A 27,274-nucleotide genomic window follows, 5' to 3' on the forward strand; every position below is an offset into this window, starting at 1 on the left:
GTAAAATTAGTCTATGTAAAATGCTTTTCTTTTATCATTATCTAGTTACGTTAAATTTCTCATAAACATACTTTCTTCCACCATAATGCTAAAGTCACTCATGCAATAGCAGCAGCACTTAGATTTATATACTGCTTCATAGTGCTTTACAGCCCTTTCTAAGCCAGGGGTGTCAAACTCACGGCCCGCAAGCCCAATGCGTAACGCACTGGTCACACCCACCCCCGGTTTAGCAAAGGGGGAAAAAGTTGTGATATGTCACGTGACAACGTGTTATCGCGAGTTTGACAGCCTTGCTCTAAGTGATTTACAGAGTCAGCATATGCAACTATCCTAAACTGAAGCTGGAAAGCCCAACTTGCCAAACATACATAACTATTTTAAATATGTTGCTGTTATTATGCCTCATAATTAAACAATGTATTCTTTTACTTTAAAGTTAAATTTGTACTTTAATAGGTCTAACAGTTTGGTTTTATATAAATACGATGGAGAGAAAGCAGTTAATGATGGATGGGCTCATTATTTATTTATTAAATTCCTGTATCATCTCATAGCAAGATGCCTCAGCAGCATATATTAGAAGCTATTAATGGCAAGTGAGTACAAGTGAGCAATTAGAAAACATAATTGTAAAAAAAAAGTATGAAATTTTGATAAGCTCTTCCCAGAGGTCTTCTCATCTTTGCCTATGCTGGTGCATTTCATTTTAATTTACCTGATTGTTAGCTTCCAGTTTGTTCAGCTGGAAACCACAAACAAACACTAATTACTTTGACATCACAAAGTCATATTGTCCTTACCACCTCCCCAGACAGCAGGGATAAATTATAAAGGGTAGACATGATAATAACTTGATAAATGATGAGTCACATCACCTCTTTGTCAATCATCCATGAGGGCTCACACAAGATACCACTCAATCTCATTACTAAATCCGAAGACTAAAATACAATACACATCAGGAATTTTCCTTTCATTCTGCTATCCATCATGCTAATATATTTCTTTTCTTTTGTATGTCGTTTAAATTATATTTTAGACCAAACTGTTACATTTCTAGTATAAGGTTTCCCTAAAATTAAGTTCCACTATTATAGCAATCTTGATTGAAAAAAGTTTAAATAATGCTTCTTCTGTGATCAGCACCAAAAAACACATACAATTTTGCCACTAGTATCTAATTCAAGCCAAGAAAGAACAAATGTTTACTCAAAGCAAAGCAAATCAGAATGAGGAATCTAAGAAATATCATTAGTGTTGTTAGTGAAAATATCCATCAAAACATTTCCCCCACTTTTTATAGAGGGAAGGCTACTAAGTTTGTTTGTCACCATGGTAAAAAGAATGGAAGTTGCTTCTTTAATTATTAATTAATTTTCTTTTTCTTTCTATCTATACTGGTTTTTATACTTTTTTACCATATTTTCTTTTTCAACATTCTTTCAACATATATGTTCATTTGTTTATGTAAAAATTAAAAAAGAAAGAAATAAATGCAAAAAAAGAAAGCTCAACCAAATTCCCACTCAAAATCATTTCTGAAGTAACATATTCCTAAATAATAAATTATTTCAGCTTCTGAAAAATTATGACAATTTATAATGAAATATGATAAGCCTCTGGGAACATGATAATTAACTGGAAAGCATGCAGTTTTGTTAAGCTTACTAATTCAGAGCCTTAGTTCATTCAACAACAATGCACTGCATTACATTACTTGGCAGACAAAATTCAGCAAGCATTTAATTATAAGCCCACTATCTATCAATTTGTTAAATACTGATAAAGATTTTATCTATTCATTTCAATATTTGGATGTCTTGCCACTATGGCAATATGGAATATTTTTGAGTTTCAAATATATTACTGTCCTCGTGCATGAAATTCTGATATTAAGATCTAACTTTTTAACTGTACTCTACATTGTTTAAAAAATATTTGTTTAAAAAAATACCTTTATGTTATTGACTTGGTGGAAAATCCATATATATAGTAATCCATATATATATATATATATATAATCCATATATATATATATATAGTAAGTATAAATTATAATTTCCTTAGATAGGGCTTTAGGAAGATCTTGAAGACGCATACAACATCTCTAGTACTATCTGTCTAGTAAAATTATGGTAGAAAGTATGTTATATGCCTAATAACATCAGAAATTATTCTTCTTTCCAAGCTTCCTAAGACGTTGTCTCCTCTCTCAACTTTCTAAGCTCTTTTGTTCATCATACCTAGTATATACCCAGTGTGGTCTTATCGTTTCTATGGTAGCAGTGACATCATAAGGCACCACTGTATTACCCAATCACCTGATGGCAATGCTCCCACAAGTGATTTATTTTTTAAAATGTCCTCTCTTACCCCATAATTACTTCATATTGATATTGAAGAATATATGAATGTCTATGATTTCCGTCATTGTTGAAATGTGGAAATTAGCATTAGCACTATGAAGAATTCAAAGATGCATTTAAAGATAAATATAAACTTTCTATCATGATTTGGATCTCCCATCTTATAGAATTTTGGATAGCTCAACATCCTTTTCAAAATATATTTGATTGAATAAAAAGGATTTAAAGAAATGATATTTCCTTAAGAAGGGACATCCTATTAAAATGTAGCTTAAAATAATGGCAAATATTCATTGAGTATTTGGATGGGATCATCACAGATAATAATCTAGAATGTTACAACAAACAATGGGTACTTACAGCATTTGAATCAACATCACTGTGTATGGCAACTGTTTTAATTCCCATCTTCTTGCATGTTTTAATTACCTAGTCAGGGAGTTAGAAGGGAAAAAGTGTTTCTTTTAATTAAATGCTTTAAGTAAAAATCAAAGAACTACAAAATAACTACAATTTTGGGATGTTACTTACCCTGCAGGCAATTTCTCCTCTATTTGCAATAAGAAGTTTATCAAAAGTCTAGTGAAGGTATGAGGAAGAAAAAAAGTATCCTTCGTAAATATAATGTAAACAGAGATATTTACATTTACATTTGGTGTCATTCAATGAATACAAAAATGTGAAATCTAATCACTAAATATATTAAAAATGATTAATTTTAATAATTATTTGTTTTAATAATTATTTGTTATTAAGATTTCATAGAAATAAAACTGACCTAAGAATGGTAAACAGACTTAAAACAAACTTGTACATTATCTTTTTTAAAACCTTTATTTAGTTAAGTAGAACAAAAGGAAAAAATATTTTTTAAAAAAAGGAAAAAAGAAGACAAAATTAACACAGAAATGTATATACATAATGTATGTGTATGTGTTTATACAAAAATATTTACACAAGTTTCAACAATGATGAAATGCCATTGTTGAGTGGCATTCAACAATGAATGTCATATTTGGTAATAATCTACACATTACCTATATCTGTAAGCAATTAATTTGTAAATTGCAAGTAACATCAGGTCATTGTGAGTAGGACAATAAATATAGTTTTCCAACACTGAAAGACAAGTGCAGGACTGTCAAACACGCGGCCCGCAGCTGGATGCATCACACACTGGCCACACCCACGCCCAGTTTAGCGAAGGGGGAAAAAGTCACAATACGCCACGTGACGCCGTGATGATGCGAGTTTAACACCCTTGGACTAGTGTGTTAACACTAAGAACACAGCAAATCTACTGTTTGTGTATTCTCTTTTTATAGTCCCTTATTCAGGGATAAGACAGGGTTGAAATATCATGCCAAGTTATTTGATGGATGAATCCCGGTCTTTATAGTTATTTATCTGCCATTGATGGTATCTAAGGCTCTTCAAACTTACCATAATTTTGTTTTGGTATAGTTAATGTGTGCCTTTCCTCCCTACAATAGCATGCTAAGAACCAACGAAAAGTTTCAAAGCAACCTAAGTTAAAGAGAAAGTAGCTTTCAGCATAAAGAAATATAGGCAACTACCTATTATTGAGTTGAAGAGAATAGAATTCTATGTCAATTAAGGTGGTAACAATTTATATAAATACTGAAGAGAACATAAGCCATAATACAGTCCTGTATCCTTAATGAGACATTAGCAGAGAGATGGATGTCCCTATCACATCTAACCTATGTAACTGTGCAACATCTTATTAACCAAAATAATCTCCAATCTATAGATGAATGAAACAACAATAGAAGCTGATTTTAAATCAATAAGTAATAACTCATAGGAAAAATAAATCTGATTTCATTTCATTTAAAACAAATCTTACAAATGAAATTGAATAGTTAACATAATTGCAACCAGGAATTAAATGACTTGCCCCTATTGTTACACTAAAAATTACAGAGATATTTAAAGTCTGAGGAAACTGCTCTTCTCCTTTAAGTCTTAGGACATATACTTTAACTCTTTAGTGTCCTAAAAATAAATATAGGCTATACTGTATCCGAAAACGTCCACATAAATAATTACCTTTTCATTTGGATTATAAACCGTTGAGTGAAAGCCATGAGAAGTGAAAAGGCACCATCTAAATCCTGCAAGCTGTACAATATTCTGCAAAGGAAAGAAAATAAATGAAATTGCTATTAATCACACATCTGGAGAAAAGGCTACTTTTTACCAACTGTATGACAAAATAAGAAAAAAGAATTTTGCCAGCTTCTGAAAATGGTTTTTACATCCATCATACAAATATTAATAAATAGGATTTATTTAATATTTATTAATATTAAATATTAAATAATGGAAAATATTATTTTTAAAATGTCAGGTATTGTGAGAAACTTCTACATCAGGTTAATGACTTGATTAAACATAAAATAGTCTCAGAATAACAGTACAGAATTGGAAGAACCTTGAAGGTCTTCTAGTTCAACCCCCTGCTCAAGCAGGAGACCCTATACCAGTAATGGTTAACCTTTTTGGTGCCGAGTGCCCAAATCGCGTGCGCGCACATGTGAATGCATGTACGTGTGCCCAACCTCCCAAAATGCAATGTGAGTGCCCCCACGTGTATGCGCCCCACCCACACACGTGCCCATGCCCCCCGCATGGCCCCTGCCCCCCCTGCACATGTGCCCCGCACACCACACCCCGTTTTGGCTTCCAGGTGGTTGCAGGAGGCTTTCCAGGCACAAAACAGGGTGCGGGAGGAGCGCAAGACACACACCCCCGTGGCCCATTTTGGGCCTGGAAAGCCTCCTGCACCAACCTTCACCCCCGTTCATGTGCCTGCCTCCTGCGCATGCATGTTCACGTCCCTGCATGCGCCCTGCCTCCCACGCATGCGCAGCAGAGACCCGAAGACCAGCTGGCTGGTGGGAGGCATGTGCAGTGGAACTGGGGTGGAGCAATGGCTAGTGTGCTTGCAGAGAGGACTCTGCGTGCCACCTGTGGCACACATGCCATAGGTTTGCCATCACAGCCCTATACCATTTCAGACAAATGGCTGTTCAATATCTCATTAAAAACCTCCAGTGATGGAGCATCCACAATTTTTGAAGGCAAGCCATTCCACTGGATAATTGTTCTTACTGTCAGGAAATTTCTCCTTAGTTTCTTCTCTCCTTGATTAGTTTCCATCCATTACTTTTTATACTGCCTTGAGATGCTTTGGAAAATAGGTTGACCCCTCTTCTTTTCGCAGCCCTTCAAATATTGGAACATTGGTATCATGTTACCCCTAGTCCTTCTTTACAGTTGACTAGACCTACCAAATTCCTGCAAGTGTTCATGTTTTAGCCTCCAGCCCCCTAATCATCTTTGTTGCTCTTCTCTGCACTCTTTCCAGATTCTCAACATCTTTTTTATATTGTGGCAACCAAAACTGGATGCAGTATTCCACGTATGGTCTTACCAAAGCATTATAAAGCGGTACTAACACTTCATATGATCTTGATTCAATCCCTCTGTTAATGCAGCCTAAGATTACATTGGCTTTTTTGGCAGCTGCAGCACACTGCTGGCTCATATTTAAGTGATTGTCCACTGGGACTCCAAGATCCTTCTTGCAGTTACTAGTATTGAGCCAGGTTCCATGTATTGTATACCTGAACATTTGGTTTTTCTTGCCTAATTGTAAAATTTTACTTTTCTCACCACTGAATTTCATTTTGTTAGATAGGGCACCAGTGTTCAAGTCTGTTGAGATTCATTTGCATCTTGAGCAGAGTGAGTTTCAGCAGGTTCTGACCAGTTCTGGAGAACCAGTAGCGGAAATTTTGAATAGTTCAGAGAACCGGTAGTAAAAATTCTGACTGGCCCCGCCCCCATCTATTCACTGCCTCCCAAGTCCCAGATGATCAGGAGGAAATGAGGATATTGCAGTATCCTTCTCCTGGATTGGGGAGGGAATGGAGATTTTACAGTATTCTTTCCCTGCCACGCCCATAAAGCCACACACACAGAACCGGTAGTAAAAATTTTTGAATCCTACCACTGATCTTGAGCCTATCTTCTGAGACTTGGCTATTCCTGCAGCTTGGTATCATCTGCAAATTTGATGAGCTCCACTTCTATTCCCTCATTTAAATTATTGATGAAGCTATTGAATACTGGACCTAAGACAGAACTTTGAAGTACCTCACTGGTTACTTCCCCTCTATGTAGATGTAGTTCCATTAAAGACTGCACATGGAGTGCAGTTTGTCAGCCAGTCTCAAATCCAGTGATGATGCTATCTATCCCACATTTTTTTAGCTTACTAAGAAGTAGGTTGTGGTCTACCTGTCAAATGCCTTGCTGAAATCCAACCCAACTTCTATAAGCGCAGCATTTCACTGGTCCACTAAGTTAGTCACTTTCTCAAAGGATAAAATAAGATTTGTATGGCATGATCTGTTTCTGACAAACCTGTGTTGGCTTCTGATTAGAACTGTGCTTGCTTCTAGGTGTTTGCAGATCTGTTGTTTGATTATCTTTTCCAGGATCTTCCCAAGTATTGATGTCAGCTGATTGATCTCTAGTTTCCTGGATCCATTTTCCCCCCTTTTTTGAATATGGGAATCACATCAGCTCTTTTCCAGTCCTTTGGTAGTTCTCCAGTGCTCCAGGGTCTTTGAAAGATATGGTTCAGTGTTTCCGAGATCATGTCTGCCAGCTCCTTCAGAACTCGGGGATGTAATCCATGGTCCTGATGATTTGGACAGGTGTTCTCTTACCATTTTCTTGCTTATTTTAATTTGTAGCCCTGGTCTGTCTTTTACGGTTCTGTTTTTGCTGGGTTAGGCTATTTTTTCTTTTTGCAGGAAGACAGATGCAAAGAAATAATTAATCAGCTCTGCTTTCTCCTTGCTGCCTGTCACTTCTTTGCCATCTTTTCCCATTAGTGCACTGATTATTTCCTTGCCTTTTTGTGTGTATTGTTTTTTACATGTTGAAAGAAACATTTGTATTATTTTTGACATTTGTTGCAAGTCTTGGTTCATTCTGATCCTTAGCTTTCCTGACTTCATCTTTTCAGATTTGGGCTATGTGCTGGTATTCTGCCTCAGTTATCGGTCCCTCTTTCTATTTTTTGTACTTATTCTTTTTGTCTTTCACTTCATCAGAATTCTTTATGCAATTATGCAGATTTCTTCTTGGATATATTTTTCTTTTTAAATGATATTGTGCTGAGCTTTTATAATCATATTTTTCAGAGTTTCCCAAGCTTTATGACTTGTTTTCCCCATAAGATTTTCATCCATGGAATCCTTTCCAAGCTCTTTCTTAGTTTGCTGAAATCAGCTCTTTTAAAGTCTAAGATGTTAGTTTGATTTTGTTCTATTGCTTATGTCTGAATTATATTGTATTCCAATATGACATGGTCACTCTCCCCTAAAGCTCCTGCAACTTCAACCCCCCTCTATCATTTCTTGTCTACTAGGAAGAATTAAGCCCAGTATAACTGACCGCCTAGTTCCTTCCTCTTCCTTTTGGATTACAAAATTGTGAGCTAGGTTTGACAGGACCCTGTTCGATCTCTCATTGATACAGAATTCCAAATAGTTTAATGCAAAATACCTCAAAGGGATATCAATACATAATTTTATGGTTAATAATACCATAAAAACACTGCGTTTATAGAATAAAAATCTAAGTCCATTTATTATTTTTACAAATAACTCAAGGCGACAAACATATCCAATATATCTTCTCCCTCCTATTTCTCTCATAACAACAACCCTGTATTGTAGGTCGGTCTGAGAGAAAGTGACTGGCCCAAAATCACCCAACTGGCTTTCAAGGCTAAGTCCGTTTCTAGCATTAAATAACATTAAATAAGCATATAAAAAAGAAATATGGTTTTCTAATGCAAAAGGAACTTGAAATAACAAACCAACATACCAGGAAAAAATGCCAAATAAGTCAACATTTATCAATCAGCAAAATTAATAAAATTATTATGTCCAAAGCAGAAACTTCAACTCTAGCTGTATGCAGATATACAAACCACAACATTCCAGTCTTGTTAGGAATGAGATCAGTGGTGGGTTGCTCCCGGTTCGGCCCAGTTCGGCCGAGCCAGTAGCGGTGACGCTATTACGTCACTGGACCGGTTCTCTTTCTTCAGGAGCTGGGCCCTCCCGCCCGCCCCCACGTTATTCTAACCTTATATTTCTTCTTTCTTCGCCCAGCTGAGAGGTGGGGCAAAGCGGATTGCCGCACCTCAGCTGGGCAGATTCACAACATGCTTGCGCAAACCGAAGAGGCGATCGCGCACGAAGCGCGCGCACAAAGAGAACCGGTAGTAAAGCCGGTTAGAACCCATCCCTGAATGAGATGCATCCGACCAAAATTAAATGAGGCTACCTTTTCCCTTCAACCCAATTGTACACTTCACCCCACAAAAAATGAGGTTGTATTAGTCAAGTACAAGTATCCTTTCTCATTACACCCCTAAGTTGGCCTCTTTTAAAGATAAAGATAACCTTATATAGTTATGTAATATATTAACTTTGTGAAATTTACTAAAATGGTTTATACATAAAATTAAATTAAGAGAGAGAACGCTGACTTCTGACTAGATTTCTGTGAGAAAATTTAAAGGAGTGCAAAAAGTGTTTTAAATCTCTTCTTCTTGTAGGTGAACATGTCACCAACAAATCAAATATAAAGAATCATCATTTTCAGAAACCAAAAAGTAAATCTCAATTATCATACAGATTGTGACATGGATATTTTGGGAAATGAAGATGATATGGGAGTAATACCAGTATTTCTATGGTTATTGCCATAGGACAATGAGGGTGAATTTTTTTGGGCTCTGCGTATCAACACTTCAGGAAATGCCTAACTTGGCTCTGTTGGTGTGTCACACAGCTCTCACATAAACAAAAGAGAAACAATTCCCTGTCTGCCCCATCTGAAATTTTCAGAGGTTCAGGAGGCCATGTGAGAGCTCATCCCATCTCATGCAGCCTCCACAGCCTTTGAAAACTGTATGAGAACAGGGTATGCTTTCAAGAATACTTGTTGTTTGTTAGTGAACACTAGAAGTCACCCAAAACACTGCAGCATGTCACCTTTGACCCATGTCATACTTTTGCCATCACTATCATAGGAAGCATAATGGAAGGCAGCAAGTTACCCATTCTATAGGGAGGGAGATTGGAAATGCGGTACAGATCCCAATTTTTAGCCCACCAACCTCAGTTCTTAGGTCAGATGACAGAATTCTGATGGCCTCAGGTTAATGCCAGAAGTCTGCATAATGTGTTACTCTACAACATGCAGTGAATATAACCACAGACATGGCTTACATAACAGAGACCTAACTAGGTTGTGATGGTGACATAGTCCTGTTTGAAATTTGTCTACACCAAAAACCATGGTGCCATGGCAATTATTCTTTATGACATCTTAGCTGCCACCAGAAACTCTGCCCCACAAATGACTGGATGTCACTGACTATATGTTGCATGAGCCTTAGGGACAGGATAAAGCTGTGGCTGGTAAGCATGTTTATTCATCTATTCTTAACCTGTCTGAAGAATTGCATCCCACAATTCTGTTCAAGTTTACCTGGTCTCCTTTAAGGAAAAGCTAGGATAGGGATGGCTAACCTTTTTGCCATTGTGTGCCAAAAGTGGGGGGAGCACAGGGGGGTTGCGTGCCAGTGTGCCCACACCCATAATTCAATGGCCCCCTGCGCCCCACCCACCCCCCACACATGCGCGCACACCCCCTCCGCACTCCCCCGCTTTTGGCACGCAATGGCAAAAAGATTACTGGTGGGCCCAGTAGGTCTGTTTTTTGCCCTCTCCAGGCTCCAGAGACTTTCTTGGAGCCTGGGGAGGGCGAAAACGGCCTGTTTCCCAACTTCTGGTGGGCCCGAAAGGCCCGAAAATCAGGTGGCTGGCACACATGTGCATGCTGGAGCTGAGCTAGGGCAACACTGGCATGCCCACAGATATGACTCCGCGTGCCACCTGTGGCACGCATGCCATAGGTTCACCATCATGGAGTTAGGATAAAGTTGTTCCTATAAGCTGCTGTGGTATGTTTGCAAGGTTTTTAAGGGGGGAAAAACCACTCAGTGTAGACTCTACTTTGACAGGGATAGTGAGATGCCTTGAGTAAGGTTTTGAGAGATTATTTGGGATTGGTTTGAATTTGTTGGGACTGATGAAGTGGATAAGCCTCTCTTTCACATGAATTCTGTCACCTGCAATTAGAATTCTGTCCTGTTAAGCTGATTCATGTGGCTGGGAAAGGTGTTTCGAGCTCGATTCAGGCTATGATTAATGCTTTGCTAAGAAAAGACAAGGTCTATTGATATTGAAAGAGGTGGTTATTGTACCCCTTCTAAAGAACCCCTCTCTCAGTCTAGCCAATCTAGACAACTATCAACTAATTCTTAATAAAGGTGGATTCCCACCTTTTTGGCCAAAACCTTTAGAGGTTTTGAAAACAAAAACAAAAGCAGATAATAAAACTGGATATTGGTGGCATATCTCTCTGGAACCACCTTCAAATGCTGGCCCTTCGGAGTAGCTATCTCACTTTGCAAATCTTCCAAAGAGAAAGTGCAGGAAAGAAAAGTTAATTAAACAAATAAACTGTTGAAGAACTTCTCAGAGGGCTCCCTGAGAGTTCTACACTTTTTTGTCCTCTTTTGTGAAAGAAGTGGGGCAGGCCAAGCATAGAAAAGTGTTTGCAAGCATTACCAGTGAAGAAACAGATATAGAGTGGGAAGGAAGAGGAGATTTTCCTAAGGCTCCTTAGGAAAGGTAAATCTAAAGATAGATTTAACGGTTTGGCAAAAAAAGCAAAAAGGTACTCAACAGAGATGAGTACCTTTTTTTAAACATTCCCTAAACTTAATGTTTGTGATGACAGTAACACCTAACTAGCCTTATGGTTCCCAATTCTATTTATTTCCCTCTTCTCATCTAATAGAGCCATAAACAGCAGCTCAAAAACTCTCACTACTTCAATTTTAAATTAATTAATTTAGTGTTAAATCTGAATCTTGAATTGTGCTCAGTTTTTACTATTTGGTAAATTAAATCAACATAAACTGAAGCTTGTGTGTAGTTGAATATAAGAATGAAGCAGGTTCTTTACAGTTCTTTCAGTCTCACAGAGTGTTAACTTTAAATATTCCCTCTTAGGATGTTCCAGTACTTTCTGATCAATCCAGCTCTAGTAATCTCAGAAGAATGTTCTAAACTACATGTAGCTATTAAATTTTACAGATATACAACCATGGAGGATAATGAATTAGGAAGCAAATAACGTAATTACCATATAATATGATTTTATTTCAGTCACAGCTATTACAAGTAGAGGTAAATAATTGTAAAATAAATGCAAAAATCCCAGGGAGCAACTTTAACATATCATGTGTATGATAAGGCTGTTACACCATGAGATGAATAGGCATGCAAACTACTGTACTAAATATTTCTACCACTTTCAAATTTTTCCCATGCTAACAATTTCTATCTCTTTTTTTCTTTTGTTTTTTCTTTGATCTCTTCTTTCCTGGGTCCCTTAAACTAATATTTTATAACCTGTTAAAAATAATAGTTCAATAGTCTTAAACATTTAAAAATTAAGTGATAATTTTGCACTTGATTATGTTATCCTAAATGAATGAAGTCTCATGCAAAGATTTACATTTTTAACCATTTAAGCACAATTTTGGATAACATAAAGTGTGATTTAGAGCCAGTTTTGAACCAAATGCAATCCAATAAGCACCTCCACAATCCACCCAAGACTGGTTAAACATCAGCCACTTTTAATCTCCTTACCTATCTTAACCTTTTTGGTTAGCTATCTTGCTTAATAAACAATTCTTAGAAGCTTCAGCACTTGAAGATTATGTTCTAAATTATTTTCTAGACCAGTGGTTCTTAATCTGTGGTCCATCAACCCCTGAAGGGACGCAATGTCACCACAGGGAGTTCACAAAGGCTTGAAGAAATGTTATGATTTAAATCTTGAGTTAGCAATAGCACTTATACACCACTTCATAGTGCTTTTACAGCCCTCTCTAAGCGGTTTTACAGAGTCAACATAATGCCCCCAACAATCTGGGTCCTCATTTTATCCACCTCAGAAGGATGGAAGGCTGAGTAAACCTTGAGCGGGTGAGATTTGAACTGCCGAACTGCTGCTAGTAGTCAGCTGAAGTAGCCTGCAGTACTGCACTCTAACCACTGTGCCACCTCGGCTCTGGTTGCTGTAGTTTGTGGCCATGGTCTGTGTTCACCAAAGATATTTAAAGGGGATCCGTGGTGAAAAAAAGGTTGAGAACCACTGTTCTAGATATTTTCAGATAGCCAAGTAAAGGTATTGCCTTAATAGGATTTGTGGTACTACAAGATAGATAGATTCCAACATAAATTGTAAGCTGCATATATCCTTTAAAAAGTTAGATTAGTTAAGGAGAACCAAACATGTTTCTATGGTTTGCTGCTTTGTGCCCAGCAATAGTATCTGTATGTGCTGAAGTAAAAGCAAACCAATCTAGTGCTTCTGACAGAGTTCAAAATCGACAATTAGCTACACCAGACAGACTGAAAAATGCTCTCAACCAATAGAATATATTGGGATTATGAATAATTTTTCAGGAAAATTAATAGCTTTATTCATCTTTTTAAAAAGAAAGTACCCTTCTTTCATCTGCAAAAGGATGTCATAGAAAACAGTTTATAAACTACTCAAAAACAACTGATACAGTAAAGTGATTGCATGATCCCTACACTTTCCCCATCCAAAATTTAAGCACTAGCACTTGTCACATCAGTGTAGAATGTACAAATGACCCTTCAAAGATTACACAGTGCTTAAGCCGAATCAAAACAACGGTAAAGCTTTGTTTTTCTTGCACTAAGCAAGCTATACACACACAATCTCATCTTTCCCATTCAACCAAGTTAACCAGTACTGTATGGAAGTGATGAGAGAAATCTGGCTCAGGCAGACTCAATTATGCCTTTTCTTTTGCAAAGAGCTGTTGCTAGTTCGATCCATATTTACACTTCATAGCCAAAAGTTTACAGGATGGCACTGTTTTTACTCAGGCCTGATATATTATACATTCCATAATAAGTGCGTCTCTAGTAAACAAATTCTGAGTCCAAAGAAAGGGCGAGGATGGCAAAACATAGTCTGAATTTGATGGGATCTTTCTATGAGATTGCAGCAGAACTGTTATTTGTTACAGTTATTTGTTAAAAATCTTGTCCTTGTAACTATGGTAATAGGCAGCAAATGTCAGCCCTTCAAGACAGTTCAGACAGGAAATCATGAATACTAATACTACCTTTATAGTAAGAGTACAGTAATTACAGTACTTCTGAATGGGCATGTTTTTCAACCTTGGTGATCTTGGGACTTCATCTCCCAGCATTCCCCAGCCAGCAGAATAAACAGTGATATAAAGCATGCATTAGAGAGATATAAAATGCTTCAGATTCAAAGCCAGAAGGTGACTCAGGTCTAGGCATACATGTTGCATCTACTGGCAATCATTAAAGTTGCACCTTTTCTTGGGTTTCTACAATTTCTGCAATCTACAATTGCACAATTTCTATGCATCTTTATCATTTGCACCAAATGCACAATAATACTTATTTATTGTTGCATAAGGAATCTTATTGACAAGTTTAAAATGAAGGATGATCTTACTTTGCCTACTCATTTCTCAAATATAGATTTCAGTTTTAAAATTACAGGTTTCACTTCAAGCTCCCCGTTTATTTTTCATTTGCTCTTTAAAGCAGCAACTGCTGAAAATCTGAGTCACACGTATGATGTTGCAAAGGAAATTAGTACTTTCATTATTTTCTTGCTTAATTATTTGTATTCAGCTTGCACATTAATCAAGATTTCAGGAACAAGCAGCATTTGGAACTTGATTTTCAGAAAGATGTCAAAACAGAAATCAGTTAATAGTTGTTCTTCAGGAGTCAGCATATCTCTTTTCAGTTCAACAAAGGTTCTCTAATCCAGTTATGCTTCACATTTGTATATCAGGAAAATATATCCATGGTGGAGTGCCATAGACCATGCTTCATCTGTATGAACATACAATCTGACCACTTCAGGAACTTTGTATTCTTAGTTAATAGAAAAGTATATGAAAAAGCAAACAGATTTTCTTTCAAATGTGGAATAAATTACAAGAATAAATAATTTTGAACTGAACAATATATGGAACATTTGGGTTATCGGAGGGTTTGGCCTAAACAAAATCCAGAAATATCACCAAGTCAAAAAAGTTGTTACAAGGCTGGTGCACATCAGCTTCTCTCTTCTTCCTTTCTCACTCCCTTTAGCAATTCTTAGCAAGCCATATCCTACTGATCCATCCACCCTGTTAACTTTCCAGGATTTCTTTTCTTTTGCCCACTGCCACCAATATACAGGCCCACATACTTGTTCTGTATTATTCATCTCAGCAATAAGCTTCCAAGAACAGAATATCCCACCATTCTACCTGAAATCTGATCTTCTTCCCTTTTTTCCTTCCATATCATGTCAGTCACAGCAAGTCTCCCAGCAGAGCATGACTCTATCACTTGCCCATCCCCAAACTTTCCTCCTTTCCCCCAGCTACCAGTACCAATGGCCTTGTCTTTTTTCCTGATCTTTCTCTAACTGGAACAACTGCATTTCACTCCATATTCCAAAGTTGTTTCAACATGGACCAAGATAATTTAAACATATATGCTTGGGTTCAGGTATGGCTCATCTAATACTAGCTGCTTTATACAAGGAATAGTCCATCCACAAATAAAAATCACAGCAACTGCTTATGTAAAACAAATTAAATACTGTAGAAGAATTACAAACAGTAAAGAGGCTTATGAAATTTAGCATACAGTATATAAAATATTTTTAACATTTTCTTTTATCAACAAAAGTAAAATACAAAACAGAAAACAGAAAAACAAACATCCATACTAACAATGAAAAGAAAAAAAATATGTTCAAAAAAGAAACAAGAAAAAAAAATCCCAAATGTCAAATAAATCTAACATTGAAAATAAAGAATCCACCACAGCTGGATGGTGAAAAATAAGTTTTAAAAAATCCCTAATAATTCTACTCCAATTACATGACAGACCTACAAACAGTTACCAGTTTTCCCATCCATATTTATCAAAAATGCTATATAAAATAAATAAATATTCCAGATGTGGAAATCTATCTAATAAGAAAATTAATCCAACATCTAATCATATTGTATACATAAAAGGAAAAAAATCAACAGATTAACCCAAATGTTACCCTAATCTTCAAATCTCTCTGTTAACCATTTGTTATTGTATTTAAAATGTAAAAAGTCCACAGACAGCTTCCAGTCTCTTATAAAATTATCTAGTCCATTGTCTCTAATCAAGACAGTTAATTTTGCCATCTCTGCTAATTCAGTCAATTTCAAAATCCATTCTTCAACTGTCTGCATCTCTTCTCCTCTCCAGTGCTTAATTTATACAATCCTCGCAACAGTTGCCATGTAAACAAATAATATCCTAAACTGTTTTTCAATTGGTTTGTCCATAATACCTAAAAGAAAAGTTTCAGGTCTGATTAATCTTTGTCTTCCTCTGTGATCCTCCGTATCTCCGGAGATACGGAGGATCCCGGATCTGCGCACCTTCCGCCACGCTCTAAAGACCTTTTTATTTCACCAGGTGGGCCTGGCCTAACTTTCTCCCTCTTTTTAAACAATTTTAATATTTTAATATTTTAATATCTTTTAATTTTCAAAGTTTAAATTGGTTTTAAATTGATTGGGGTTTTAATCTGTCTGGGCCAAATTATTTAATTCGATTTTATTTCTGTTTTTTAAATTTTGTATGTATGTATTTTATTGTTGGCTGTTCACTGCCCTGAGTCCTTCGGGAGGAGGGCGGTATACAAATTAAATAAAAGTAAAGTAAAGTAAAGTAAAGTCTTAAATATTTTCTGCATTAACATTATTATACCTAAGCAGTATGATTTAAAATACTTGCAAGCAGTGGTGAAATCCAAATTTTTTTACTACAGGTTCTGTGGTCATGGCTTGGTGGCCATGGTGTGACTTGGTGGGCATGGTAGGGGAAGGATACTGCAAAATCTCCATTTCCACCCCACTCCAGGGGAAGGATGCTGCAAAATCCCCATTCCCTCCCCACTCCTGGGAGAAGGATATTGCAATATCTCCATTACCACCCCATTCTAGGGCCAGCCAGAGGTGGTATTTGCCAGTTCTCCGAACTGCTCAAAATTTCCGCTACCAGTTCTCCGGAACCTGTCAGAACCTGCTGGATTTCACCCCTACTTGCAAAGCCGTCCCATATGATAAAATGTATCTGGATATTGATTACATTTCCAACACTTGTTGGAAATCCCTCTATACATTTTCTCTAGTCTGTCTGGGGTCAAATACCAACAATACTCCATTTTATTTTTAAAAAATCTTTCAAACTGTAATTCAAAGTAATTTTTAAGCAATTGATCCATACATTCTCCCATTTATCTAGTGTTATGTTATACCCAAAGTTTTTCATCCATTTTATCTTTGACATTCATAAAATATCTAAATGAAACTTGTGTAATGTAGTGATGTGCACATCAACAGCTGCTGAAAGAAATGTTTCCAGGGATGCATGGCTATTTGCAATTTAAGAGGTCAAAGGAGCTTTTTAATGGGACTAATCAAAGACTGAGATTGTTCCTTGCCATGTACATGTGTGAAGTCAAATAATTGTGATAATACTGTATTGACTTGTATGCCTTGGTTTCCATCTCTACTGGTAGTTGTGCATCATCAGACGTTGTTTATTGTGTACAATTATTTTCAATCACCAAGTTCAGGAAAAAGGAAGATTTTCTCACCCCACTGGGATTGGCGCATCCTACTCGCATTGGCAAAGGAGGCATGTTGCGGATCCTGTTGGTCCGAGTATTTCAGCTGGTGGAGTCCAGGAAGAGGGCCTCTGCTGTCGTGCCTGCCCTCTGGAACATTTTGCCCCCTGATGTGAGGTTGGCCCTAACCCTCCTATCTTTTCATAAGGGCTTAAAGACATGGCTTTGCCAGTCGGCTTGGGGCCACAGTGGGGGAACAGCGCAATCGAGGTGGTTGATTAATAACAGACCCCCCCATTCTGCCCCCGTCCTCCCCACGTGTCTTTGGTTTTAATGTTTGTTTTTAACTGTTTTAAGTTTTGGCTGACTGCAAGCTGCCGAGAGTTACCCTATGGGGAGATGGGCAGCCAATAAATTTTATAAATAAATAAATTTTACTTCCCCAGAACTGTTGTGGGCATCACTTAACACAACCATGGTCATAAATATGAACCAATTGCCAAGCATCTGAATTTTGATCACATGATTACGGATACGGAGGATCCCGGATCTGCACACTTTCTGCCGTGCTTTGAAGACACTCCTATTCCAGCAGGCTGGCCTGGCCTAATTTTTTCCCCTTCTTTTAAATTTTTAAACTCAAATTTTAATTCGATTTAAATTATTGGGAGTTTTAAATTGTCTCGGGCAAAAATTATTTAATTGGGTTTTAATCATGTTTTAACTTTTGTATTTATGTGTTTTATTTCGTGCCTGTTCACCGCCCTAAGTCCTTCGGGAGTAGGGCGGTATACAAATTTAATAAAATGAAAAAAAAATGATTATGGGGATGCTGCAAAGGTTGTGACTGTGAAAAACGGTCACAAGTCACTTTTTCAGTGCTGTATAACTTTGAACAGTCAGTAAACGAACTGTTGTAAATCAAGGACTTGGCGAAGAAAGCTGAAAGTCCTATGAATCCAAAAAGCTTTTGTTCCTGGTCATTTCTTTTCAAAGTTCTGAGGAATTACAGCCCAGATCATGCTTATTTTATAGAAACCTACTTTCAGCAGATATATATATATATATATATATTGGGCTTTGAAATGTTTGAAATCTTTCTTGGTCTTTTTAAAGTATATTTTTACATATTTTGCTCAGATCCTAAACTATGCCTGATTATTGTGTGCTCTTATTTAAATGAATATCAAGATGAAAACCAAGGATACTCTCCTTCCTCTTTCCCATTAATCTAGCATTAGAACTTGTCACTTGTATAATTTAATTTTCAGAATTGAGCAGTATAGCATACAAATATTTTGTACCTATAGTGTATATCAGGTTTTATAGGAATTTCTATTCCTAATCTCATTTCATTAATGCTCGAGTCTGTTAACTTGTCTAAACTAGAAGAAAATTTGCCAATATCATAAAGTCTCATTAGTACCGTGTTTCCCCAAAAATAAGACCCTGTCTTATATTATTTTGAACCCTGAAATAAGCGCTTATTGTCATGCGCTCAAAAGCCCAATTGGGCTTATTATCAGGAGATGTCTTACTTTGGGGGAAATAGGGTAATTTTGATAAATAAAGGATTAGTCTTTATGTTATATTCTTATTTTTTCATTGATCTTGGTATAGGGATTTTCAGGAAATTTTCTCAAATGGTACATTCAGGCATCTACTTTGATGCATATGAAAGATAAACTAAATAGAGTTCCTCTGAATATTTGGAGAAAGAAATACATTATAACTTTACCTTTTTATTCAAAAAGGTATTGAAGGTATTAAAGAATATATATAATTAGTTTTCTGAAGTAGAACCAGAAATAAAATAAAATGGGAGAACAGAATAAACTTGTAAAATATCATAGTATTTGATTAAAATTACACATTTTTTAAAAACCTAAACAATACAGCCTAACTACAAACACAGACCTATGAAGTCACCCAGACAATTTTTCATGCCTAAGGCAAGACTAAAACTCGAAGTCTCTTGGTTTCTAGCCAGAGGGCAAGGACAGCCACAGAAAAATTACAGTACATCATTTTATTTTATTTTTATTTATTAAAACACATATAAAAACATATAAAACATTTACACAATGAACAACATATAGATAAGTTAATCTTTTGAAGCATTTGTTTCATATTGGTCCTTCAATTAGTACAGTTATACTTTTTCCCCTTAATCTTAACCTGATAATTTCCTTTTTCCATTTCTCCCTCCCCACTCTTTTCCTCCCCTAAGAATTCCCCTCTTAGTAATCTATATACTATATATTTGGATTATCCCTTTCTTTTTAAATTTCCCTCTACAGATTTATCTGCCCGTAGTTGTTTATATACATATTTACATTTCTTTCTATCCTTCTTCTAATTGTATTTCTTTGATAGTGGTGTTATACCATTGGTACCACTTATTCCATATTTTGTAGTACTCTGTCTCTTCCTTTTCCTTTAGCTCTTTTGTTAGCATATCCATTTCGGCGCACTGTGTAATTTTGTCCATTACTTCTTCTTTCGTTGGGATTTTTTCCTGTTTCCAGTTTTTGGCATACGTTATCCACGCTGCCATTAGAATATGTATCAACAAATATTTTATTTCTTTAGGATATGTTTTGGTGAAGATTCCTAACAAGAAAGTTTCTGGTTTCTTCTCTATGTGTAGCTTAGTAATTTGTTCCAGCCATTTCTTAATATTGAACCAAAATTTCTTTGCTGCCGGGCAGGTTCACCATAGATGGTAAAAGGTACCTTGTAAGTTTTTACATTTCCAACATAGTGAGCTGTTTTTCGGATTAATTTTAGCCAGTCTCGTGGGCGACATATGTCACCTATAAAACATCTTCAGCTGGTTTTCCTTGTATGCCACTGCTAATGTTGCTTTTTTGTTCAATTGCCAAAGTTCTTCCCATTTCTCCAGATCTATTGTATATTTGAAGTTTTGCATCCATTTAATCATCATATTCTTAACTATTTCCTCCTCCATCTTATATCGCATCAGGAATTTATAAATTTTACTAATTAGTTTCTCTTCTGAGTCTAGTATAATTTTATCTAATTCTTGTTTTTCTTTGTAAATTTCGTATGTTTTTATATATTCCTTATGTTTCGATTGAATCTGTGAGAAGGTCCACCAATCGATTTCTCTATTTAAATCTGTTTCCAATTGTTGTTTAGTTTTCAATTTCCCTTGATAATCAGTTAAGTCTTTGTATCTAATTATATTTTTAGGTTCTGTTAAGTTTGGATGCCTTAACGCTTCTGATGGTGAAAGCCAAATCGGGATTTTTGTATACTGTTGTTTCTTAATTTTGAGCCAGATTAATAGTAATGCGTTCCTAATTGTGTGTCTTTTAAAGTAAGTGTGTGTTTTATATTTTTCGTCCCATAGAAAGGAGTGCCAGCCTGCTTGTAAATCATGATTTACAAGCGGGCTGGCACTCCTTTCTATGGGACGAAAAATATAAAACACACACTTACTCGATTGTTAATACAGTACATCATTTTAAAGATGTATCCTGGAGCATGTCCGATTTATTAGACCTATCAGTACAGTGGACAGAACTAGAGAGAGGCGGTCCAGCAAACCCTGAGTTTTTGAAACCTATCTAGATGATAATCAGAACAATGGAAGCCAACCGGCAGTTTACAGAGCAAACGTGTTACCAAATAAATTGTGCCCATAAACACCTACACTGTCACATCTTGAACCACCATGTAGCTTACAAGTTATTTGCAAGGGCAGCCACATACGTACAGTGCACTGCAACAGCACAAATGCAAAATAACCAAGGCAGAAAACTTCCCAATTCAGGAAAAGGTATAATTGGTAAATACATTGAATTGTTGCAAAAAGTCCTCCTGGAGTCTGTCACATGCTATTTAAGCAAAAGCCATAAGTACAGGAAGAGCTTCAAATTACATATGAGTTCCATCTGGGAAAATGCAATCCTATGAAAAATTAAGATGAAAAGTTCCCTGAAAACTGAGGACCCAGGAGCCTATAACTATTCAATCTTCCTATGGTTGAATCTCAGTCTGAGGCTTACTCCTAGCGCCAGACAAACAGTAACTACGTTCTTCCACTTTAACAACAAACTAGCATATGAAGCCCCAAAGGTCTACTTAAACAACAATTTATTCCTATGTAATCCTACCCAAAGTACCTTGAAGTAATATTGGACCAGACCAGGGGTGAAATGCTACTGGTTCAGACCGGTTCAGCCAAACCGGTAGCGATGGCGGCGGGTGGTTTGGAGAACCGGTAGTGAAGGTAGCGCGAGGCTCTGCCCACCCACTCAGTTGTTGTTACTTTCTGGTTTTAATCAGGAAGTAACCTGTTTTTTACCCTCTGCGCATGCACAGAACGGTTTGCACATGTGCAGAGGGTCTGCACATGCATCTGATGCCCGGTGCGTGCACTTCCGAACCGGTAGGAAAGGTAAGTAGATTTCACCCCTGGACCAGACTCTCTCCTATAAAATAAATCTAGAGAATACAGTGGCAAAAATCAATGCTAGGAACAACATACTCCATAAATTATGCAGAATTAAACAAGGAGGTTTAGTTGCTACCCTCAGGTCATCAGCACTAGGGCTGGTATGCCTGGGGAGGGCGAAAAACAGGCTTACCGGGCCCACTGGAAGTCAGGAAACAGGTCATTTCCAGCCTCCGGAGGGCCTCCAGGGGTGGGGGAGGCCGTTTTTGCCCTCCCCAGGCTCCAAGAAAGCCTCTGGAGCCTGGGGAGGGTGAAAAATGGGGCTACTGGGCCACCAGTAACTTTTTTGCCTTTGCGTGCCAAAAGCTGGGGGAACCCGAGGGGGTCGCGCATGCATGTGCGGGGGGCGGGGGGGCATTGAATTATGGGTGGAGGTACCCATGTGACCCCCCCACACGCTCCACGCTTTTGGCACATGACAGCAAAAAGGTTAGCCATCACTGGTCTAGACATTGATATCTGAATACAGATCCTTCTAAAAAGCATATTTTATGTTTTATTAATCTAGGTGAAATATTAATATGGCAAATCCATGTATGATATGCCATATGCTAAATAAATGAACATTCCTCTTTATCCAAATAGTAACAACCTCCAGACAATCAGATTCTCAATAGAATCACTTGTTTAGCTAGAGGTCAAGATACACAATTGGGTGTCTGCATATTGATAATGCCTGAGCCCATGCCCATAGGTGATCTTAACCAGAAGCCTTATATAGATATTAAATAGGAACACGAAGTGTTGAATTCTGAAGAAACCATGAAAAAAGGCTCTCGGAGTCAATCGCTTCTTTCACTGACCCACTGAAAATAACCTCAAAAAAGGAGAACCGTGGAAATATTCTGACCCCGCTTTCAATCCAAAAAGTTGGAAGAGGATACCATAATTGACTAGTGCAAAAAATAACTAGTGATCAAGCAATAACAGAAGAGTCATACCACCTCCGTACTGGTCAACCAGAGGTCACCATAAGCATAATTAATGCTATCTCTGTACTGTACAAGGCCTGAAACCTGACTGAAAATGCTCCAGATAATCTGCTTCTTCCAGAGCCCTTGAAATTACAGGCCTATCATCTTCTCTACAACATTTCCCAAATATTGCCATTCTTCTATTTTAAGTAAATTGTATTACTTTGTAATTATTCAAATATCTTAAACATGTTGTTTGCAATTAACCTATTAAGATCAACTACAGTGTTTCCCCAAAAATAGGACATGTCCCAAAAATAAGCCCAAGCTGATTTTTGGGGTGGGCCTAAATATACGCCCTCCCCGAAAATAAGCCCCCCTCTCTCACACACACAGGTCCTTCACCCCCCCAACCCTCCCAAGGCAACCACAACCCTGCGAACTCCTGCGCCCCCCGCCCCTTCCGCTGCATGCGGCAATGACTGTAGACCTCGAGTGCCTGCTCCTGTGCCGTAGTGGCAACCTGGCTATTATCGCCCCCGCGCCTAGGCACCGCGTCCGCATAGCCCGCATTACTGAGCATCTGCCACAGCAGCCACAGCGCAAGCATCGCCGCCCCGGAGTGGCCACCGGCTGCAGAAAGGCCACCATGCGTGGCAGGCAGTCACGGAGGACTACCACAGCAGGCCTGGCAGGTCCTGCAGCTGGGCGCAGGTCTCTCAGCGGGGATGGATGAGGCATCATCAAGCCTCAGGTCTCTCAGCAGGGATGGCTGAGGCGCTACAGGTGTTGCTCCTACCATCGCCACCACCTGCGGAGGTCTGGCGGCCCCCTGAGGCCAAGCTCAGCCACAGGCGAGAAGCGTTGGCCATGGCTGGGCCAGCCGAGCCGTGTGTCGGGGCTGCCCTCAGCGCGGCTGCCTGGTGTCTCACTGCCAAGCACCTGGAAAGAGTAAACGGGACCTGCGGGAGGAAGGGAAGGCGGGCAAGGGTCCCACGAGGCTTCCTTCCCCAGGAAGACTCTGGCCTGGTTGCCATCCAGTCTGGTGACTCACGAGGCAGAGGGGCTTCCCGGGCTCACCGGCGGACACTCCAGTCAGTCAGCGCTCAGATAGGGGGGAACACGGGGCAATCGGAGCAGAGAGGTGCAGGGGGGAAGGGGAGGCCTCCGGCGACGGTCACCATAGCTTTTGGCTGCATGCAAGGAAAGCAGCAGAAGCAGCAGAAGTCTTTCTTTCTTTCTTTCCCCCAAACTCTGCCTCTGCAGCTTCCAAACTCCAGCCAGGGAGCGGCCGCTCTGGGAGTGTGCTTCCCACTCTATGGTGATGGCTGGAACCCAGGCTATGGCTTCCACACAGGTGCTGGTGGTGGGTGCTGGCGGCATTGGCTACGAGCTCCTCAAAGACCTGGTGCTTACCAGCTTTGCCCACATTGACTTGGTGAGGCCTGGGAGGCGCATGAGCAGGAGGTGGTGACAGGCACTCGCACAGCTTGGTTCCTTTGAGCTGCTTGCGTTCTACACACACACCCCATGGGAGGGGAGGGGCTTGATGGCAGCACGCGAAGGGAGCCTCTCTCTGCCGCACTCCCAGCTGTGAGTGCAGAGGCTGCCCGGAGCCTCCTGCACCCCCAAAATAATAAGACCCCCGCTAATAAGGTCAAGCCCTTATTTTGGGGTTCAAAAGAAAATAAGACCCTGTCTTACTTTCAGTGAAACACAGTATCCCATTTATTATGCATATACAACCCAAAAAAGTTTCACCTGCAATTTTAAATAGAGGGTTTTTTTTTGTTTTGAAATCTACTATATTAGAACCAAGTACTTGCAAGAGTTTCAAGGAAGACAGATACTAACTTATAACCAACCAGATCCAAAAAATGATGTAAATTGAAATCTAGAAAATGTATATCAGCATTGTCACATGTAAGCTGAACCTTTAAGAGAACTAAGTGCCTGACTATGTCTCAAGAAATGTACCATTAATTTGTCAAATTGTTTAAAATATCTTAAGTGGAATTAACAAAGAAAACATGTTTATTTTTATACATTTATTCTCTTCAACTTGAAATATTATTCTCAGCTAAACAGGGCATTTCCTTAGAAATGACTGTTTCCAGAACAGAAAACAAAGCAAAAAGAATAATCATAAAAATATCTTTAGAAAGAAAAATCTACCTCTGATTTTCAGCAACAGATTGCTCATACATGTTCTTTGTCAGAATTTAAAATAGGCTGGACAAGGAAGTATTTTAAACAATATAATCAAATATTCTGGATTATTACTTATAATGGTTTTTCCAGGTCCCTTTTTTTATTATTATAATTATTCATTACATTACATGATTCATTATAATATGCTAGTTCTGTTACATTCAGTTATGTGTTTATTTCATTAGGCTTATAGGCCTCTTTAATTGTGAATTTTGGAGCAACATACTTCCCACCTTAAATCAATTCAAACAATAAAAACAGATTTCATCAAAATATCATAAGCAACATATAAAGAACACTAGAAACAATCAATTCAACCAAAATCAAAATCTTCTATTGCTAGAGGTAACAAATATGCATGTTTACTTTCTCTTCTGTTAGTTAATAAAATAACGAAAAAGACCTTCTCATATGCCCTAATTCAAGATTCAACCTTATAAGAAATTAACTTCTCTATTATTTATCTCATACTAGAAAATTCATTGTATATACTACCCCCCATCAAAGACAGTCACTTAGTTTAATTATTGGGCATTTTATATAATATGTTTTCTTCATGTTATTGTTGTAACATGTCTTCAGCATTTATGAACTATTTTTAACCAATGTGGAATAAAATCAGTCTTTCTGTAAAACCTGGGAAGAATGTGTTTTTCAGTCCAAAGCATATCAGATCAGCATTGTTTTAAAAGGATATAAATCTTTGTAGAAAATATGAAAGATCAACATATACAGTATCATCAATACTGAAGCAACAATATGTTAGGACAAATATCAGAATCTGATTAACATAAGATTAACTTTTGCTTTGTGTAAGATAGATCCTGAAAACAATTGAACTGTATTAACCTGTCATTTTAATCCCTTACTTCTATAGAAAATACATCTAGTTAATTAATTATTTAAAGACAAATTTCACCAAGTGAATACAACAAATACTTTAGACCAAGGGCATCACTGAGATGTGTTTCTGAAAATCATTTTAGAACCAATTTATGCATAAAATATTTAAAACATCAGAAACAGACTTTACAGATTTCAGTGTATCCAATAAGGAACAAACAGAAGAGAAGTGATTACTGTTCATTAAGAACCCAGTTAAAAATTACAAAGGACAAATTGTATCTGTGGGACCCTGTCTGTTTGGAAGACTGCTCAGACTGTTCCTTGTTCACCTCTACAAAAGGTTTCCTGTCAAAAAAGAAATAGGACGGTTCAGAGCGATGATAACATGCAAAGTAGCTTTCCCCAGATCACTTTTGGAATCAACTTGATTAATGAAATTACGTTATGTGTATGAGTGCATTTATGTGCCAGTGTGTCTGCGCCAACAATAGCACAGATTTCAGTAATACATGCTGTTAAATAAAGTGTGAGTGAGATTATGCTCATTATGATAGAAATCTAAACTTCCATAACTCTACCTAAACATACTTCTTCTCTTCTGCATGATTTTATCCGATTCAGCTGCCATGCATCAAGTCCTTTCATGCATGTTAACACCACAAGAACAGAGGAACAGCTGCGATGTTTAGCCAGCACTAACCTCAAGACCAAGCAGGGAAAACCAGGTACAGACAAGCCTCTTTCCAGACATTTATTCCACGCACTCCTTCCTCCCTCTGCAGGAACCTGCGCATATACCGGTAGTACCATTCCGTCTTGCGGTCTAATGCAGTTTCAGATCCCATCCACCACACCCAGAACCCCTGTCAGGATTGGATTTGTAGTCCCCCAAAAGCCAGACAGTAGCACTTCCAAACCGTCAGGCAAGAGAAGACCCACGCAGACAGACAGGCGTCCCATCTGCTAGAGTCATACGCACGTCAATCCACCCGCTCCCTCCAAGACCGGTCTTGGCGCAGCAAACGCAGCCTTGTCCCAAAAACGTGAGCCGAGGCATCCCGGAGAAGGGCCGGCGCTCCGGTCTCCAAAGCCTTGAAGCTGTTCTGCGGGGAGAACGCCTGCCGGCTTGCCTGCTCCCGCCCCGCTGTGGGCGATACCTCCTAAGTAGAGAGCAGCCAACCACCCCGCCAGCCGCCTCACCGTTGGCGACACGAAGAACCGCTCCAGATGCCTGTATCGCCACTGCTGCCAAACGCTCCCCCGGCACAGAGAGGCCGCCGCCGCCGCCGCCGCCGCCATCATGCTCGGCCGCGATTCTGTCCTCGGTGCATAGGCCGCCCTTTCACCTCGCGCTCCCTCGACCAATCAGACGCGCGCCTTCCCGGCGGCGCCCACAGGCCCACGCCCTGCCCCTTCGGTTCGCGCCTCGCCTGAGGGAGGCGGAGGCGGCGGCGGGGGAGGACGGTACGCTTTTCCCCGGAGAAGGTCCGGGCGCGTGGAGGCGGCGACGGCGGCGACCCGCGTAGGGAAAACAGGGCTGGGGTTGCGGTGACCTT

The 27,274-nt window shown here is 38.6% G+C and overlaps 1 protein-coding gene across 1 annotated transcript in view; it reads right to left on the bottom strand.

The window, feature by feature from the left end:
• Nucleotides 1–27,074, bottom strand: part of PCCA (propionyl-CoA carboxylase subunit alpha) — a 223,124-nt gene extending 196,050 nt beyond the window's left edge. The window contains exons 1-4 of the mRNA XM_070942919.1: nt 26,919–27,074; nt 4,443–4,526; nt 2,901–2,948; nt 2,730–2,798 (exon numbers count right to left, since the gene is read on the bottom strand). Coding sequence (XP_070799020.1) covers nt 2,730–2,798; nt 2,901–2,948; nt 4,443–4,526; nt 26,919–27,020 — 303 coding nt within the window. The 5' untranslated portion in view covers nt 27,021–27,074. The remainder of the gene's footprint in view (nt 1–2,729; nt 2,799–2,900; nt 2,949–4,442; nt 4,527–26,918) is intronic.
• Between the last annotated feature and the right edge of the window lie 200 nt (nt 27,075–27,274).

Source organism: Pituophis catenifer, unplaced genomic scaffold, assembly GCF_029215685.1.
Source record: "Pituophis catenifer annectens isolate HBS135680 unplaced genomic scaffold, rPitCat1.0.hap2 SCAF_4, whole genome shotgun sequence".
Classification (NCBI taxonomy): Eukaryota; Metazoa; Chordata; class Lepidosauria; order Squamata; family Colubridae; genus Pituophis; species Pituophis catenifer.